Source organism: Prenolepis imparis, unplaced genomic scaffold (genome assembly GCF_030444845.1).
Source record: "Prenolepis imparis isolate NDT839.2.m4 unplaced genomic scaffold, iyPreImpa1.0 SCAF_2, whole genome shotgun sequence".
NCBI lineage: Eukaryota > Metazoa > Arthropoda > Insecta > Hymenoptera > Formicidae > Prenolepis > Prenolepis imparis.
Genome location: NW_028141160.1, coordinates 3,104,206 through 3,122,925, shown reverse-complemented (window position 1 = coordinate 3,122,925; position 18,720 = coordinate 3,104,206). Strand labels below are relative to the sequence as shown.

General features: G+C 34.0%; 1 protein-coding gene and 1 long non-coding RNA gene across 3 annotated transcripts; both read right to left on the bottom strand.

Annotated features, from left to right (window-relative positions):
* Window positions 1-12,815: 12,815 nt before the first annotated feature.
* LOC145949012 (THAP domain-containing protein 7-like) lies at window positions 12,816-15,003 on the bottom strand. Of its 2 annotated transcripts, XM_083058681.1 has the most exons (4): window positions 14,258-15,003; window positions 13,922-14,102; window positions 13,761-13,817; window positions 12,816-13,141 (listed from the first exon to the last, which is right to left on the bottom strand). In XM_083058681.1, the coding sequence occupies exons 1-4, from the start codon at window positions 14,402-14,404 to the stop codon at window positions 13,119-13,121; spliced, it is 408 nt and encodes a 135-aa protein (XP_082914807.1). In that variant the 5' UTR covers window positions 14,405-15,003; the 3' UTR covers window positions 12,816-13,118. The 2 variants fall into 2 exon arrangements, with proteins under 2 accessions (XP_082914807.1, XP_082914806.1); XM_083058680.1 differs by lacking the exon at window positions 12,816-13,141 and having other exon boundaries at window positions 13,600-13,817.
* Window positions 15,004-17,369: 2,366 nt separating this feature from the next.
* Window positions 17,370-17,906, bottom strand: LOC145933157 (uncharacterized). Its single transcript, XR_014424812.1, has 3 exons — window positions 17,773-17,906; window positions 17,565-17,708; window positions 17,370-17,386 (listed from the first exon to the last, which is right to left on the bottom strand). It is a non-coding gene; the product is annotated as an uncharacterized LOC145933157 (long non-coding RNA).
* Window positions 17,907-18,720: the final 814 nt, after the last annotated feature.

Genomic DNA, 18,720 nt, shown 5'->3' with positions numbered 1-18,720 from the left:
AAAATTACCCGATTTATGTCGTGTTTGATATCATTTTAATCGTAAAAATTTCATTCATTTATTAAAATTACTTTTAAACTGATATAATGTAAAATAAAAGTTTTAAGTTTTTATTTATAAGCTGTTTATATTCATGAATTGCTATAGATGGGGAAAGCCGATTGTAAGCGCCTTCGGAACTCTTTGATATATGATAGGTCTTCTCGCGCTCGCTCTTCGTTGACGGTCTCGCTCTTGCTTTCGCAGGAAGACGCGATTTTCGAATCAGTTTATCTTTCTGAGCTGTTCTAGCACGTCGAGAAGATAAACATCTTATGAAATAAAAACTATAACTTTTATTTTACATTTTATTGGTTCGAAAATAATTTTAATTAATTGATGAGATTTTTCTAATTAGAATGACATCAAACATGACATAAATTGGATGAATTTTATTAAAAATTTTAATTACTAACTAATGAAAAATTATCCGATTTATGTCGTGTTTGGTGTCATTTTAATCGCTAAAATTTTATTAATCCATTAAAATTATTTTCAAACCGATAAAATGCAAATTAAAAGTTTTAGTTTTTATGTACAAGATGTTTTCAATCGTGATTATTGTAGATAAGGAAAGATTGCCGATGTCGTCGGAGCGAGAGCGAGAACGAATAAAGAACAAGCGAGATGACGTATCATCAAAGAGTTCCGAAGTCTCTCTCACGAGGGGGGGGGGGGTCCCTTTAAATATAATCTTTCATATCATATGTCATGTTACTATGGAAAATAAAATTTTTGTATTTCGCATTTTATCGAGTTGAAAATAATTTTAATAGATTATTGAGATTTTTGCGATTAAAATGACACCAAACACGCCAAAAATCGGTAATTTTTAATTATATATATGTAATCAAAATTTTAATCACTTATTTAATTAAAAATTACCGATTTATGTCATGTTTGGTGTCATTTTAATCGCAAAAACCTCATTAATTCATTAAAATAATTTTCAACTCGATAAAATGCGAAATACAAAAATTGTATTTTCTATAGTAACATGACATATGATATGAAAGATTATATTTAAAGGGACCCCCCCCCCCCCCTCGTGAGAGAGACTTCGGAACTCTTTGATGATACGTCATCTCGCTTGTTCTTTATTCGTTCTCGCTCTCGCTTCGACGACATCGGGAATCTTTCCTTATCTACAATAATCACGATTGTAAACATCTTATACATAAAAACTAAAACTTTTAATTTGCATTTTATCGGTTTGAAAATAATTTTAATGGATTAATGAAATTTTAGCGATTAAAATGACACCGCAAACACGACATAAATCGGATAGTTTTTAGTTAAAATATGCAATTTTAATTACTTGTCTAATAAAAAATTATCTGATTTATGTTGTGATTGGTGTCATTTTAATCGTAAAAAATCTCATTAATCTAATAAAATTACATTCAAAAATATAAAATAAAAATAAAAATGCAAAAAAGCCGCATTTGTCACATAAATAAAACAAAAAGTTAGAAAAGTAAAATAAAAAATAATAAGCCTCGAGAGAGATTCAATGCTTACATACAAGAAAAAAAAGAAGAAAGGAAGAGAGAAAAAGAGAGGAGAGAAAGAGAGAAAGAGAGAGAGAAATTATACACACTGCTCGATGTTTCGAAATTTGCCAAATATTATAACGGAGAACTCTTGAAATATTATACTAGAATTCTTCAAAAATTGAAAAAAAAGTATTCTTTATTTTTTATGTATAATATTTTTATTCAAAGTAGTAGTTTTTTTAAAAAAAAGATATATTGTATATACACATACATGTGTGTGTATATACCTATATATATATTATTAATATCTCGTATGTACTCGATATAATATATTTTTTTCGAATAATTGCATTTCGCGTGTTATCATATTATCTCTTATTTTCAATTACTGTTTCTCACTGCGACCGCAATATTACTGAGATGGCGCTAGCGCGCAGCAATCTTTTTCGAGCGACACAAACTCCCGTAAGATCATCGGTCTTTAATAGTATCTCGTCGGTGCCCAAAGTATAGACTTATGCATACAAAGATAGAATATATTTACTAGATTCATTACGCGCACGAAATTTGAATATTGCAAACTAGTTATAATTATAATTATATATTATATATTAAATTTAAATCACTTTTATTTATTTTTTTCATAATTAATAATGTTTGTTATTGAAAAATTTTATTTTATATACAAAATAAAATTATTAAAAATTTTAGTAGATAAATCATATTTATTTTTGTCGAATACAAATAATACATAAAGCAGTCTTACATTAACATAACACAAACATAAAAGTCTTATATAAACAATATATGAAGGTAGGTACTTAAGGTTTCTATAGGTTAAGAAACCTGTCAACTTTAACAATTAATATTTCGCTTCGCGAGGCAGACTACCACTTTTTTCTGCCAGATTCTTCTTTTTTGTGCAAAAACACGTCAAATAAGCATAATTTTATTGATTGTGAGGCCCGTATTCTAAATAATTACCGAATAATATAATTATTAAAAATAATTTTTTTTCATAACGAAATATTTGTAAATTTTATTTACCTTTAAAAATGTTTTCTTCTTCCCATTCTTGACGATAACGTTTCTCATATTTTGCATATTTACCCATTGCATTTGTTTATAATACTTATAATTAAAAATATTTCCTTTTTTCGCACTATGAGTACGTTTACACGGTACCCTTAATCGGGTTTAATAACATCCGTAGTTGTAAGACTGGCCAATCACAGCCGTTCCATTCTTCAAGGAAATGGCTGTGATTGGCCAGTTTTACAACTACGGGTGTTATTAAACCTGATTAAGGGTACCGTGTAAACGTACTCTATGACTCTGATGACTGAATATGGACGGGATATTTGCAGTGTACATGCACACATGTGCATACGTCGGTTGATTGCGATTATTGTTGCCCATATATATTCGGTGGCCCATATAAATCGCGATGGAACACACCCATCTCGTACTTATGCAATTGTCGTAAATAAATGCGGATCTCGTTGCTGAGGATCTTGGTCCGAGCCGTGGCTGAGATAGGACGTGTATTAAAACATATTTCTGTGCTCTTTGCTTAGACTCAATATTTTTGAGGACGGTCGTGCGTGCGTGACTGAGTGGTGGAGTCGGAGTGCGATTGTTCTTCCTTGATATTGTTCAATTTTATATAAACATTTCTTTAATTATATAATTATTCTTCTATTGACCACGGTTTACTCTACCGTTATGCATTGTTTGACCTATCGTGCTTTCGCCACGTAGCTTGCCACGTGTCGCAGTTGCCTTTTCGGCCATATTACTTTTCCCTTTGTTCTCTGTCCTGTCCTTTGTTCTTTTCTGTGATAATTGACTGTGATCTAGATAGCAATATGGATTGTGAGCCTGTTCCTAATAAAAATAATTCTTCTACCATTTCGGAACAACCTAGATCTAATAATCCAACAAATTCTAATTCGCAGGCTTCAGTGGAGGAGGGAGTAAGACGTATCATCTACGGGAAAAAGAGACTTTCTGAGGTATCTCATTACGAGACAATTGGTAAAAGGATATCTACGGATCCCCTGGATGCACCTGATTCGCGTCTTATAAATAAGTATTCTCTGGAGTCCAAGCCTCCTTTCCTCGTTCATATGGAACAGCTTCCTATCCGTGCTATATATGAGGTTAAGGCGCCTGATAAACACTCTGCTATAGAAGGTAACGATAAGAATAATAATAATAATACTTTAAATAATCAGAAATCTAAGTCCGGATCTTATGGAATAATAGCTCTGGGTAAGAGAATATCAAAAAATATAAATTATTTTAACTCTGCTTTCGATTTGAAAACTATTGGTAGAAACAAATTTTCAGTTTCATTTAGTGATAGCAATTCTGCAAATAAATTTGTCGAGTATTTTAATAATATTGCTGCGCAAATTTTTCCGGGAGAAAGATGGATAGCTTATGTCCCTAATTTCAAGGTTATTAGGCAGTATATTATTCGCGGTATTGATGATGACGATACTCCACAGGAAATTATTGATAATCTTCGACCTCCTCCTGAGTGGAGTATTATGTGGACTCCTCCTTTTGAGGTCACGAGACTAAAAAGACCTATTCGTCAAAAACATAATGATAATTCTATTACTATTAATTATATTAACTCTGACTCATACATAGTACGCTTTAGATCTTCTGTAGTCCCCCCTAGTGTTATTTATATGGGGAAGAGATTAGTATTGCGTCCTTTTATACAGAGAGTTAAACGTTGTGACAAATGTCAACGATATGGTCACATTTCAAGGTTCTGTCGCGCTTCTGATAACAACGCTGTCTGTGCAAGATGTGGAAAAAATCCTTCGACTCATGGTGAAGGGTCGAAATGTTTAGCCGATAAGCCTTCGTGCATTAATTGTAATAGACATAAGCTTAGTGATACTGAGCACGAAGCTTCTTCTAGCAAGTGTCCAGTTTTTATTCAGCAAAAGGAAATTAAAAAAATTATGGCATTTCAAAATGTTTCGCAATTCGAGGCTGAGGTTTTGATACGCAATAAGGAGAATAATATTGTAAAACCACCTAGTGTGGATTACGGAGTTCCACTCCCTACTTTTTACGATTTTCTTCCATCTAATTTAACTACTCCTTATAGATCGTCATCATCATCTGGTTTCAATACTTCGATGAGATCATTCTTTGATGTGACTAAGCCTAACCGGGCTGAGAACTCTTGCAGTCAGTCTCCAAAGGATGTTCCTTCGTCTAAAACGAAGCCTCCTCCCTCTACTTATAGAAGGGAAAAAAGAGACAATCATGGAATTGTTACCTCCATTAATAAAGGTATCCTCTCTAATCAGTCAATATCATCTAATACTACTTCTAATTTGACAAATTTAAATAAAAATAATAATAGTCTATCCTTTTCTCAGAATCTACCTAGTATATATTCTTCTCCATATTCTGCTATGCAAGTTTCGAGTCCATTAAATTCTAAGTTAAATATTGATTTTTTGAATAAATGGATAGCGGATTATCAGAATAAGCATCAAGCGTTGCAAAAGGTAGATAGGGATATTTTGACTGGAATGAGCCAGGCTCTTCTCAGTGGTATCCTTTTTACTTAAACTTCTATATATATTATATTTCTGTTTGTTTTGTTATGGCTTGTTTTTCTGTTAATGTTTTGCAGTGGAATTGTCGATCTTTGTTGAGAAGGATTCCTGATCTATTGTATATATTGAAAAAATATAAAATTGGTATAGCTGCTCTTTGTGAAACTAGATTGAGTGATGAGATTTCTCCTCCTTCTTTCGCGAACTATGAAGTTTTTTCACGTAATCGTAACAGACAGGGTGGTGGAGTGGCTATCCTGATCGATAGAAAATTGAGATTTTCATTGGTGAATGATGCGCGTTTGAATGATGTATCTTCTAGAAATAAGATTGAGATCATTCTTGGTAGAGTGTGGCTTGGTACGGATAGGCACATCTTTATTTGCTCAGTTTATAGTCCTCCTCGTGGAAACAAGTACCCTTATACTAATTCGGGTGCTTGGCTTGAGATCTTTCAAATTTGTGAGGGTTATTCTCCTATTATTTTATGTGGTGACGTGAATGGTAAGAGTGCTCTTTGGTCCGATCAAGTTCTGGAGCCGGATACTGAGGGTGGGAAATTGGAGGCCGCAATCAATAGTGTGGACCTCTTTTGCCACAACAGGGGTGGTTCTACATGGGCCTCTGCCGATCTTTCGGTGACATCTGCTCTTGACATAACGTTGACGTCCAATTGTATTGCGCATGCTTGTGAGTGGAAGGTTTTGTCTTCCGGTTATGGTAGTGATCATTTTCCTATTATTACTTGGATCAATGACTTCATTTCCGGCTCTGATGTTGATTTTGGTAGGCCTTCCTTTTCTACTGTCGGTATCGATTGGCATGTATTCCAGGGAGAATGTATTAATTTCACTCAGACTTTTGTAATTGACCCTAGGGATCTCAATAGTACTTATAATAAATTGATTTCTGATCTATATCAAGCTTTATCTAAAGCTGGTGCTGTTCGTCATAACATCAACAATATACGGAAAAAAGCTCCTGCTCCATGGTGGGACGATGAATGTAAAGATATAATACACAATAAAAATCGAATCTTTAGAGAATTCAAGAGATGTCCATCTTTTTCGAATTTTCAAAAATACTCTGATATTTGTAAGGCGTCATCTAAAGCTTTTTCTAGGAAAAAGAGGGAATCTTTTAGGAATTTTTGTTCTTCTATTAACATTAATACACCTATTTCTAAAGTATGGTCATACATTAGGGCTTTCTCTAATAGGAAAAGCGGTAGGTCCAGTAGTATTGCGGTATCGGAGGTGGAGTTTGTGGCTGCATTTGATAGGTTGGTTCCTCCATTGAATCAACCCTTCTCACAGATGGATGAAGACGCGCTTATTGACTTGCCTTTTAATGGCACAAGATCCAATGCATCTTTTATGTTGGTTCCCTTTTCTATCGTGGAATATGAAGAAGCTGTTTCTTCTCTAAAGGCTAAGTCATCACCAGGTCCAGATCTTATATCGAATAAGATTATAAAAAAGCTACCTTCGGATACTCATTTATTGATTTTGAAAATCTTCAACATGTTTTATAATAAAGGTATATATCCTAGGCAATGGAGTGAGTATTACACTATATTCATTCCTAAACCTGGGAATAAGGGTGCTCTAAGACCGATATCACTTGCTAATAATCTTCATAAATTATTTGAAAAACTTATTCATAAAAGACTTGAATGGTGGGCTGAGAATAACCACATAATACAGGAGTTTCAGTACGGATTCAGAAGAGGTCTGTCCTGTATGGATAACATATCAATTCTTATTACTGATATTCATCAGGCCAATCAACGAAAGGAACTTACAGGTGTAGTTTTTGTTGATTTGATTGGGGCTTTTGATAATGTTATTCCTGACGCTTTGTTCATCTTATTGAGGAAATTTGGTCTTCCTTGTAAGGTTCTGAAGTTTATTAAGGATACCATCTCTTGTCGTCATCTTATTGGATTTGCTAACGGCGTTGCATTACAGAGAAGACTGACATCGAGGGGTCTCCCTCAAGGATCTATTCTTAGCCCTATTCTATTTAATATGTACATATCTATTATTAATTCATGTTTGCCTAATTCAGTTAAAATTCTTTCTTATGCCGATGACATAGCTATTTATTGCTCGAATTCTGTGGTGGAAAACATTAGAGATCAACTGAATCTCGCTCTGGATAAACTGAATCCTCTTCTGAAAATGCTTGGACTGAGTGTGTCTCCTGCCAAATCTTGTTGTACGGTCTTTTCTACATTGAAATCTAGAAACACTCGTCTGTTGATCGGGCATGGTCGGTTTGACATCAGGATTGGGGGTGAGGTTGTTCCTTTTTCATGGGCTGTGCGATATTTGGGGGTTTATTTGGATCCTGAACTAAATTGGAGGGCTCACATTAGCCAATTGAGAAGTAGGGTTATTCCCAGAATTAACATCTTGAAAGCTATTTCTGGAATTAGATGGGGGGCTCATCCTAGTACTCTCCTTAATGTTTATAAGGGATTCATTCGTCCGGTCCTAGACTGGGGATGTCAGGCTTTTCATCCTATTGACTCGATAATATACACTAGAGCCTGTAGACTTCAATATGCCGCTTTAAGGGTTGTTTTGAGTATGATGTGTACTACTCCAACTAATGTTTTGCTGGACATTAATGGTGAGCACCCATTATCTTCAAGATGGCAATTTCTTACGAGAAAGCTTCTTTGCAAGATTATGGCTCGTGCATCTCACCCTTTAAAAAGAACCATAGAACGGATCTCTAATCTGCCTGAGGTTGACGGAGCTGTTTTTGGTCCTTTGGTGAGGACTTATCTCGAAAATATTCAGCTCTATTCTCAGATGGAGGAGTTCCACCTTCCGGGATATTTGAGTTTTTCTTACGATATTTGTCATTTTAAACCTAGCATTGATACTGAGCTCGGCTTTGAGCTTCACAGGGAATCAAGCATCCCGGACTCTTTTGAGAATTATTTGATGGGTAGTATGGGTGGAGTTTCCTTCTATACCGATGGTTCGAGAGAGGACTCTGTGAGTAGGGTTGGCTATGCTATCTTCTCCCCGGATATCGGATTGGAATGTAAAACCCGCATAAACGATTTCTGTTCTATATTCGAGGCGGAGGCTTATGCCATCCTTCATGCTATTAACATCATTATGGAACCAGATCATTGCATTGCTAAAGCAACAATTTTCTCGGATTCTTTAAGCGTTCTCTCTAGTTTGCGGAACCCTAGATTGGCGGGTAATACTCATACGATTATTATGAAAGTTAGAGATTTGTTATATAAATGTAAAGTAGATAACATTGATGTCAATATAATCTGGATACCCAGTCATAGGGGTATTGTTGGTAATGAACGGGCAGATCTGCTGGCTAAGGAGTCTTTGCACCTTCCTGATCCTCTCCTTATCTGTAGATGTCATTATACTAATTTGTACTCTAGATTCAAGTTTTTGGCTAAGGAGGATGCTGTTAGTGTTCTTTTGTCCCAAAGTCAATATAAAGGCGCTAGATATTTTAATTTAATCAAGTCGGTGCTTTCTCCTCCATGGTATAATTGTCTCAGTACTGATCTCATGCGCTCGACTATTGTTCTGATTTCCAGACTCAGATCACATCATGTTGCTATTAATGGTCATTTGTGGGAAAAGAATATTGTTGCCTCTCCTGAATGTCCTTGTGGACACCCTTTTCAAGATTTGAATCACGTCTTTTTTGACTGCCCTAATTATATTGAATTTTCCAACAGACTCATCTCCTCAATACGTCTTATAGAACCAATCATTGACCTGGATATTCCTGACTTGGCTTTTTCCAATAATCCAAGAATCTATAAAAGACTGCACTGGTTTGTCAAACAATCGAAGATCATTATATAAAGTACTACTGACTTCATATACTTTCTAATTAAATACCATGTCTTAAAATGGTGTATGAGCATAAATAGCTCAAGCAGCCAATACAGAAGAAGAAGAAGATGAATATGGACGGATAAACGGATAAACAACTAAGATAAACGGGAAGTGTATGTTATAGGTTCTTGTTCTTTAGCACATGTTTTCATTGCCCAATGGCCTTCTACAATTAGGCCCGTTCTACTGTTTGAAAATTGATTTTGTTGGTGTTGGGAAAGAAGATAAAGTTGATATAGTAATTTTCAATACTGCCAACTTTATTTTTTTTCCCAACACCAACAAAATCAATTTTCGAACACACCCAATATGTCGTCTGTCGAAACGCAGCTAATGGTCCAATGAGAGAATTTCTTTTTCGAAAACGAGATCTCATTGGACCATCAGCTGCGTAGTAGAGTAGCCCAATGGCTCTCGTAGATATAAGTAAAATAGCCCAATCGGCTATCAGTCGCCAAGTCCGTACGTAAGTAGCCCATTTGGCGACATGTAGCCCAATCTGGCCACCCTGGCCTAGTTTACATCGAGCACTTGATACGCGTAGAGACCTATTAAGAGCTCCGTGAACTTGGCCCCCCAATTTTGACTTTTTGAGTTTTTTTTTTTTTTAATCGTTTGTAAGTCGTTTGTAGGTGATTGTTAGATTAATTAAAACGTTTGTTAGATTAGCCTCGCGCTGCAAAATAAAAAATAAAATTGACCGTAAAGTTAGCCCCCGGTTTTTTATTTTGATCCTATTTCAGTTTTGCAGAGGCTGAATCGATGCGGAATCGTTTGTTGGTCACGAATATGCTAATTAAAACGTTTGTTAGATCGTCGTTTCTTAAATAAAAGCAAAAAACGATATTTGATAATTTTCTAGGGAAATATCCGCAAAGTTAGCCCCCGGCTTTTAATTTCGATTATTTAAGTTTTGCAGAGGCTCAATCGATGCGGAATCGTTTGTTGGTCACGAATATGCTAATTAGAACGTTTGTTAGATCGTCGTTTCTTAAATAAAAGCAAAAAACGATATTTGATAATTTTCTATGGAAATAACCGTGAAGTTAGCCCTCGGCTTTTAATTTAGATTATTTAAGTTTTGCAGAGGCTTAATCGATGCGGAATCGTTTGTTGGTCACGAATATGCTAATTAGAACGTTTGTTAGATCATCGTTTCTTAAATAAAAGCAAAAAACGATATTTGATAATTTTCTAGGGAAATAACCGTGAAGTTAGCCCTCGGCTTTTAATTTAGATTATTTAAGTTTTGCAGAGGCTTAATCGATGCGGAATCGTTTGTTGGTTACGAATATGCTAATTAGAACGTTTGTTAGATCGTCGTTTTATAAATAAAAGCAAAAAACGATATTTGATAATTTTCTAGGGAAATATCCGCAAAGTTAGCCCCCGGCTTTTAATTTCGATTATTTAAGTTTTGCAGAGGCTCAATGCGGAATCGTTTGTTGGTCACGAATATGCTAATTAGAACGTTTGTTAGATCGTCGTTTCTTAAATAAAACCAAAAAACGATATTTCGCGTGTCGCTAATCGCGCTGGTCTGCAGAAGCCATAACGCGTACCGCGTAACCAATCAGAGTCGTTCCGCGTTTTCTATTACGGCTCTGATTGGTTACGCGGTACGCGGAAAATATCAGTCCATGAGATCGCACTCTAAGGTAAAGCAACTTATCAGCTGATTGGTCAATCCACAATTGTCAACTGGCAACGAGAACATTTGCAACCTATTGTGGAATGACCCTAAGAGTGCGTTCACATGAACTGATATTTTCCGCGTAAGGGTGCCGTCACATGGGGCGTAACTTGCGTAAGCGTAACCAGCGGATCGCCAATCACCGAGTTATTCCGATAGAGCTCGACGAAGGGCTCTATCGGAATAACTCGGTGATTGGCGATCCGCTGGTTACGCTTACGCAAGTTACTCCCCATGTGACGGCACCCTCTGAGAGAGGACATGCCGGCGATTTTCGTGGGACGCTTTAACTAGGCCGTACAGCAGCGCCGTACATCTACTTTTAGGAATTGGAACTACGTATCCACATCCACTTTTCGATATCATCGATTATTTGGTTCATGTCCGTGCTAAATACATCCACTTTCATTTCGAGAAGTAAAATCTAAAATTATTTTTTACGCATGTGTGTCCACACATCTTATATATATCCATAAATTATAGATAAGAAATACATTTCGCGTATATAAATAAATTTAAAAAAAAAATATATTGTATATATATATTTTATATGCGATATTTTACATTTTAACATATACATATATACACTACGTACGCGCACGGATGAATATATATATGTGCGCATATATACAATTAAAATAGTAAAAGTAAAATTATATAATTATATAATTAAAATTAAAATTATATAAGTAAAATTATATATTACATTTTATAATATATTTTTTGCAATTAAAAGACATCAAACTCGACTTAAATCGGATAATTTTTGATTATTCATATATATTTATTAATTAAAAATTATCCGATTCATGCGTCATCGTGTTTGATGTCGTTCTAATAACTGTAAAAATTTCATTAATCTAGTATACATTTACTTTCAAAAAAGTAAAATAAAAAATAAAGGTTTAAGTCCTTATATATTTCATAAGACATTTAAATTCGTAATTATATATATATTTGTTATTATATATATGTATATAGATTAATTATATTAAAGGTCTCCGGATGTCGAAGCGAGAACGAGAACGAGGATCATGTCGTCAGTTTCGCAGTCTTTTACGCGAGGCTTTCTTCATTTATAGTATTTCATGAATACATATGTATATGTATATGTCATCTTACTATAGAAAATAACATTCACGCGATATAAACATTTTATACATAAAAATTGAAACTTTTAATTTGTATTTTATCGATTTTGAAATAATTTTAATGGATTAATGAAATTTTAGCGATTAAAATGACACCAAACACGACATAAATCGGATGATTTAATCTTTAATCCATTAAAATTAATTTCAGCAGACAAAATGCGAATTATAAAAATGTTATTTTCTATAGTAAGATGACATATACATATACATATGTATTCGTGAAATACTATAAATGAAGAAAGCCTCGCGTAAAAGACTGCGAAACTGACGACATGATCTCGTTCTCGTCCTCGCTTCGACATCCGGAGACTTTAATATAATTAATCTATTTATATATATATATATATATATATATATATATATATAATAACAAATATATAATTACGAATTTAAATGTCTTATGAAATATATAAGGACTTAAACCTTTATTTTTTATTTTACCTTTTTGAAAGTAAATGTATAATAGATTAATGAAATTTTTAGTTATTAGAACGACATCAAACACACGATGACGCATGAATCGGATAATTTTTAATTAATAAATATATATGAATAATAAAAATTATCCGATTTAAGTCGTGTTTGATGTATTTTAATTGCAAAAATTCAGTAAATAAATATATTATAAAATTATAATTTTACTTTTACTATTTTAATTATATAATTTTAATTTTAATTATATAATTATATAATTTTACTTTTACTATTTTAATTGTATATATGCGCACATATATATAATATATATTCATCCGTGCGCGTACGTAGTGTATACATATATGTATATGGTAAAATGTAAAATATCGCATATAAAATATATATATATACATATCTTTTTTAAAATTTATTTATATACGCGAAATGTATTTCTTATCTATAATTTATGGATATAAGATGTGTGGACACACATGCGTAAAAAATGATTTTAGATTTTACTTCTAGAAATGAAAGTGGATGTATATTTAGAACGGACATGAACCAAATAATCGATGGTATCGAAAAGTGGATGTGGATACGTAGTTCCAATTCCTAAAAGTGGATGCACGGCGCTATTGTACGGCCTAGTAAAAGCGAAAATCGCCGGCATGGCCTCTCTCAGGCTTCTCTCTGCTTATATACAAGGTCCGTAGATTGGTAGTATTGCATGAGGAAGGTCGTCCCATACATATCTTCTATGCGTGGATCAAAAATGGCGGATTTGAAGTGTCTTTCAAGGTAATTTCAAGTGTCAATTTGAGTGTCAGCCTAGTTCATTGTAAACAATATTTGTATCCTGAAAGTTCCGGAGAAATAAAAATGTAGAGGATATATTTTTTTATATTTTTTAAGTTATGTAAAAATGTAATATAATATAAAAATTTTTTTTAAAATTATTCTGTGGATTGATTTCAGGGAGAATGTATAATTTTTATAAATTAAACACGCAGTTAGGTTTTTAATCCTAAAATTTCTCATCTGTTTGGCATGAGTATTATAAAGAAACAGAATTCAATAATTCATGTTATGTTCTACTATATTTGATTGAAAAAGAACATAAAAAGTAATGAGTTAAAATAAAGCTTCAGAAAAATGATATAGGGAGAAAAATAGATATAGCATATAAAAATAATGATAATGATAATAATAATATGGGAATAAATGGCTTTTGAAAAATAATGACTTTGTTTTTCATATATAATTTATTTTAATTAAATACGCTTAACAATTAAATAACACTTTGTCTATAAGCACTTTTTGAAGCCATTGATTTTGTTTGTGTTTGCCGAATTTTTTGTTTTGTTTCATTAATATGAATAATCTCTCTAATATGTACATATCTTTCTAGAATGTAATGAAAAGCTTTGCAACTTTAATAAAATAACATTCTATAAATGAAGGAACATAATAATTACCTTTTATAGAATTATTTTGTTCAATTATAGTTGCTTCATCCAATATTGCATCGAGTTCTGTTGAATAAAAAGTTCATACACACATATACAGATATACACACAAATAAAAAATGTTAATTAATTCCTCTTCACAATACATTCTTTAAAAAACAATTATTTACCTTGATGTTGCGTTGCACTATTGCTAACATTTTGTTGCTGTGTATTTGTTTCGGATGCAGTTTTGGAATTAGTACCTTGCGAAATAATGCAATGTTCAAAAATACTTGGAATTGCATTACACTTTAATTTTCGCCATCCATCAGCTCTCTTAAGCTCAAACTGATTGTCAGCAAAGTGATACTATTCAATGTGAATAAAAGCCGACAAAAGAGATATGTCCACATAGAAAAAAACAAATATACTTTTAGTTATTACAAAAATGAATATAATATCGGATTTATATTTATTTTGGTAAATATTTACGCATAGCATAATTGTAAAGTATTAAAGTTTACCTCACATAACCTTGCAAACGGTGAAAGATTTTCCATTAATCCACTTATTTCTGCCCACAATTTCCTACGTACCGCACATTTTGGAAATTGAAAAAGTCTAACACCTTTACTGCGTTTGGAACAGTTTGGCGCAGAACATCCACCCATTTTAATGTTTTCTTCACTTTCACTTTATTCACAACTGTACAGATTATAATGATGCGTGTACATATACACGGAGGTGTGCGAATGTATTCACGCACACAAAGCGTGGATCAAAAATGGCTACGATATGGGACGACCTTCCTTATGCAATACTACCAATCTACGGACTTTGCTTATATACAGTAGGGACACACAGCGTCGGAACCTTTGATCTTTTTCAGCTGACCTTTCAGCAGTCCGCCATGTCTTTAGGTTGCAGCACCGTATCAATATTTTTGTTGTACCCATTACTATTAAAACAATTTTGCGCGAAATATTTTCGATATATTATTTTATAGTCATTTTTTCTGAATAAAAATTAAATATTGCATAAAACGCGAAATCAAAATGATAGTATTGTAGTTTTACAGATTATATTTTACTATAAATGTAATCACAGTAATGGAGTTATTGGGTTCTTTATGTTGAACGGGATTGGCATGACTTATAAAAATGGTCGCTTACAATGCGCAAGCAAATCTGCGCGGCTGATTTGAGAACAAAGGACTGTCCCTACTGTATGTAAGTATACTGTGGTAAAAGCTTAGAACATATAGATATGGAAGGAGAATGCCTTTGTTCTCGACCAGAAAAAGATGTCCGGAGGAAGTGAGAAAGAAAATCATCGTTGCCTCTCTCTCAGAGAGTTACTGCTCGAAAGTGCGCACGCGCGGCTTAAAAAAAAATAAAAAAAAAACAAATAACACGCATGCGCACTTTCGAGCAGTAACTCTCTGAGAGAGAGGCAACGATGATTTTCTTTCTCACTTCCTCCGGACATGTTTCAGTCTGCTATTCTCCTTCCATATCTATATGTTCTAAGGGTAAAAGCGTCCCACGAAAATCGTCGGCATGGCCTCTCTCAAGGTACCATTTCATGCGCAGCGTATTGCCGCAGCAGTTCATTGCTATTGGTTGAAGAATTGTTACTAGATGCTGCAAAATAAATTTCACCACATTTTGCTTCAGCACTGTGAAGTTCAATCGAACGAACAGCAAAGCAGCAAAAACACGCAACAGCAACAGTCTTCATCTCCTCGTCATCATAATAAAAAATGGCATTGAGTTAGGTATATGTATATTTATTATATTATACTTATTTGTTTATTATATTATATATTATATGTATATTATGCATTTTTATTATCTTGAAATGAGAACAAAAATACAAAGGTTGTTAATTTGTGCTTTCATATATACATTTCAAATTGCTCGATGGAAAATTAAACATTCTTTTATTTTTTATTTTTTTAAATTTATATTTTATTATTTATTTTATTTATTTATTTTTTTTATTTAACTGCACTAGCTGCTGCTGCAATTACAATTTTTTGTCTTCGCAAAGTTTCAATATTATGTTTTTGAATGGTTTTCTCACATTCTTTATGCCATTGATACAATTTCTGATTGTATGATTATTAAACTCAAAATTAAAAATAAATTTAAAATTAAGCTCAATTCTGCAATATTATTTCTAAGTTATAATTTGTTTTTGTGCTACTGCTGCTGCAGCTATTCCTTTTCATGAGCAGCAAATATGCTTTAGTAAATTTTTATCACGTAAAACTGATTTGCTGCTGCAGCATCCTGCATATGAAAAGGCACCTGCAGGCTTCTCTCTGTATTGGCTAACGCGTCGCCTTCTCACCGCGCTTAAAGGCTGGATTATAGAGGCCGTAAATTTTTTCCGTAACCGTAAATTTAAGGATTCAACCAATCACGTTGCCAAATCAAGCAACGCGATTGGTGGAATCCTTAAATTTACGGAAAAAATTTACGGCCTCTATAATCCAGCCTTAACGTGTCAACGCGTCCTGTGTGTAGTAGCCCTTGTGTCGATACGCGTGTACAGAATTGAGCCCCAGCGCTGGTATGCAATAGCGGATAAACCATGTGACTCACACTGACCAATCACGGATAGGTTCGGCTTTGGCGTATCTCTTAATATTAATAGGAGCTCCGTGAACTTCGCCCCCCAATTTTGACTTTTTGAGTTTTTTTTTTTTTTAATCGTTTGTAAGTCGTTTGTAGGTGATTGTTAGATTAATTAAAACGTTTGTTAGATTAGCCTCGCGCTGCAAAATAAAAAATAAAATTGACCGTAAAGTTAGCCCCCGGTTTTTTATTTTAATCCTATTTCAGTTTTGCAGAGGCTGAATCGATGCGGAATCGTTTGTTGGTCACGAATATGCTAATTAAAACGTTTGTTAGATCGTCGTTTCTTAAATAAAAGCAAAAAACGATATTTGATAATTTTCTAGGGAAATATCCGCAAAGTTAGCCCCTGGCTTTTAATTTCGATTATTTAAGTTTTGCAGAGGCTCAATCGATGCGGAATCGTTTGTTGGTCACGAATATGCTAATTAGAACGTTTGTTAGATCGTCGTTTCTTAAATAAAAGCAAAAAACGATATTTGATAATTTTCTAGGGAAATATCCGCAAAGTTAGCCCCTGGCTTTTAATTTCGATTATTTAAGTTTTGCAGAGGCTCAATCGATGCGGAATCGTTTGTTGGTCACGAATATGCTAATTAGAACGTTTGTTAGATCGTCGTTTCTTAAATAAAAGCAAAAAACGATATTTGATAATTTTCTAGGGAAATATCCGCAAAGTTAGCCCCTGGCTTTTAATTTCGATTATTTAAGTTTTGCAGAGGCTCAATCGATGCGGAATCGTTTGTTGGTCACGAATATGCTAATTAGAACGTTTGTTAGATCGTCGTTTCTTAAATAAAAGCAAAAAACGATATTTGATAATTTTCTAGGGAAATAACCGTGAATAAGTTAGCCCTCGGCTTTTAATTTAGATTATTTAAAATTAATAAATAAACGGGCTAATAAGAGCCGAGCGCGGATAGAAGCGCGACAAAAAAAGAAACGAACTTATAGTTACAAAGTTAATTTATTCAAACGTTTCGGTCCCTGATTCGGGCCATCCTCAGTAAGCTGTACAAACATAAAATAAAAATAAAAGGTAAAAAATACAAAATTGAAAAAATGGCAAAAATTATTTAACAAAAAACGGTGAGGCGATGGTAAACAGAAATTTAGTATAATTATAATAAAAAGGAGGATCAACATGAGATAAAGAATAATTAAAATTAAAGATAGAACCAATACGTACATACAAGAAAGAAAGAATGATTCATAAGAATCGTGCGGCAAAAAACGGCGAAGAGCCCCGCAGCCAATGTATAATCGCAACGACGTCACCTCTCATCGTTACCAAACGGAAAGAGAACGTTTGTGAATGCATATTATTGCAAACCTATGTTGATTAAAGAAAAATTGATCGAGCTAACAAAGAAACACGAAAGAAAGAGGCAACTTACCGATGCTAGAAAACACAGAGGCATACGGGAACGTGACATATAATCGCACTTGTTAAACGATACATCGCGACTGGTCTTTAAATGGAAAGATGAGATCGAGACAATAATATAAACACAGAACTGAGGTCAACCGAAAACAGATGATAAATGAGCGCACGCTTGGCTTTAGATATTATACATATGTTCTATCATCGGGAAATATATATGGTCTAAACACTCCGTGTCATTTTGTAAATTGATGCTATTTTTTTGTAATTTAATGTGAATCATTTCGGACACGAGTCTTTTCCCTAGAATCGGCTCCTCATCCAGGATCTCCACGCTGTTCCAATCAAACTCATGGTTTAGAAGTCTATGGTCTGTTATGACCGAGCGCTGCGTCGTGTTTCTATTGATGTGGTTGCGGTGTTCGCTTATTCTCGTTTTTAGGAAACGGCGCGTTTGACCGACATAAGAAGCGTCACAGTTATTGCAGGAGATCTTGTATACAACGTTCGTGTGAAGGTCTTCCTTTCTATGTTCGATATGTCGATGATGTCGCGTTGGCGGCCCCCTCCTCCATGCTCAAAGACATATTAAAGACCTTCAATTCTTTCCATCCGAGACTCCAGTTCACAATGGAGGAGGGCGTCGATAATCGACTTAACTACCTGGACGTCACTGTTATTGTTAACGATGGAAAGTTGGAATTCGATTGGTTCCATGAACCGACGTTCTCCGGGAGATATCTAAGCTTCGAATCACGACACGCTCTTTGTCAAAAAAGAGGCACAATTTTTTGTCTCACAGATAGAGTTTTTCTCCTGTCACATCCCAGGTTCCATAGAAAGAATTTCGAACTCGTTATAAATATTTTGCTCGATAACGGGTATCCATTGCAGTATATCTTTGATACAATTAACGAAAGATTGAAATTTCTGTTAGTACTCTGCGTTGATACCACTGCTT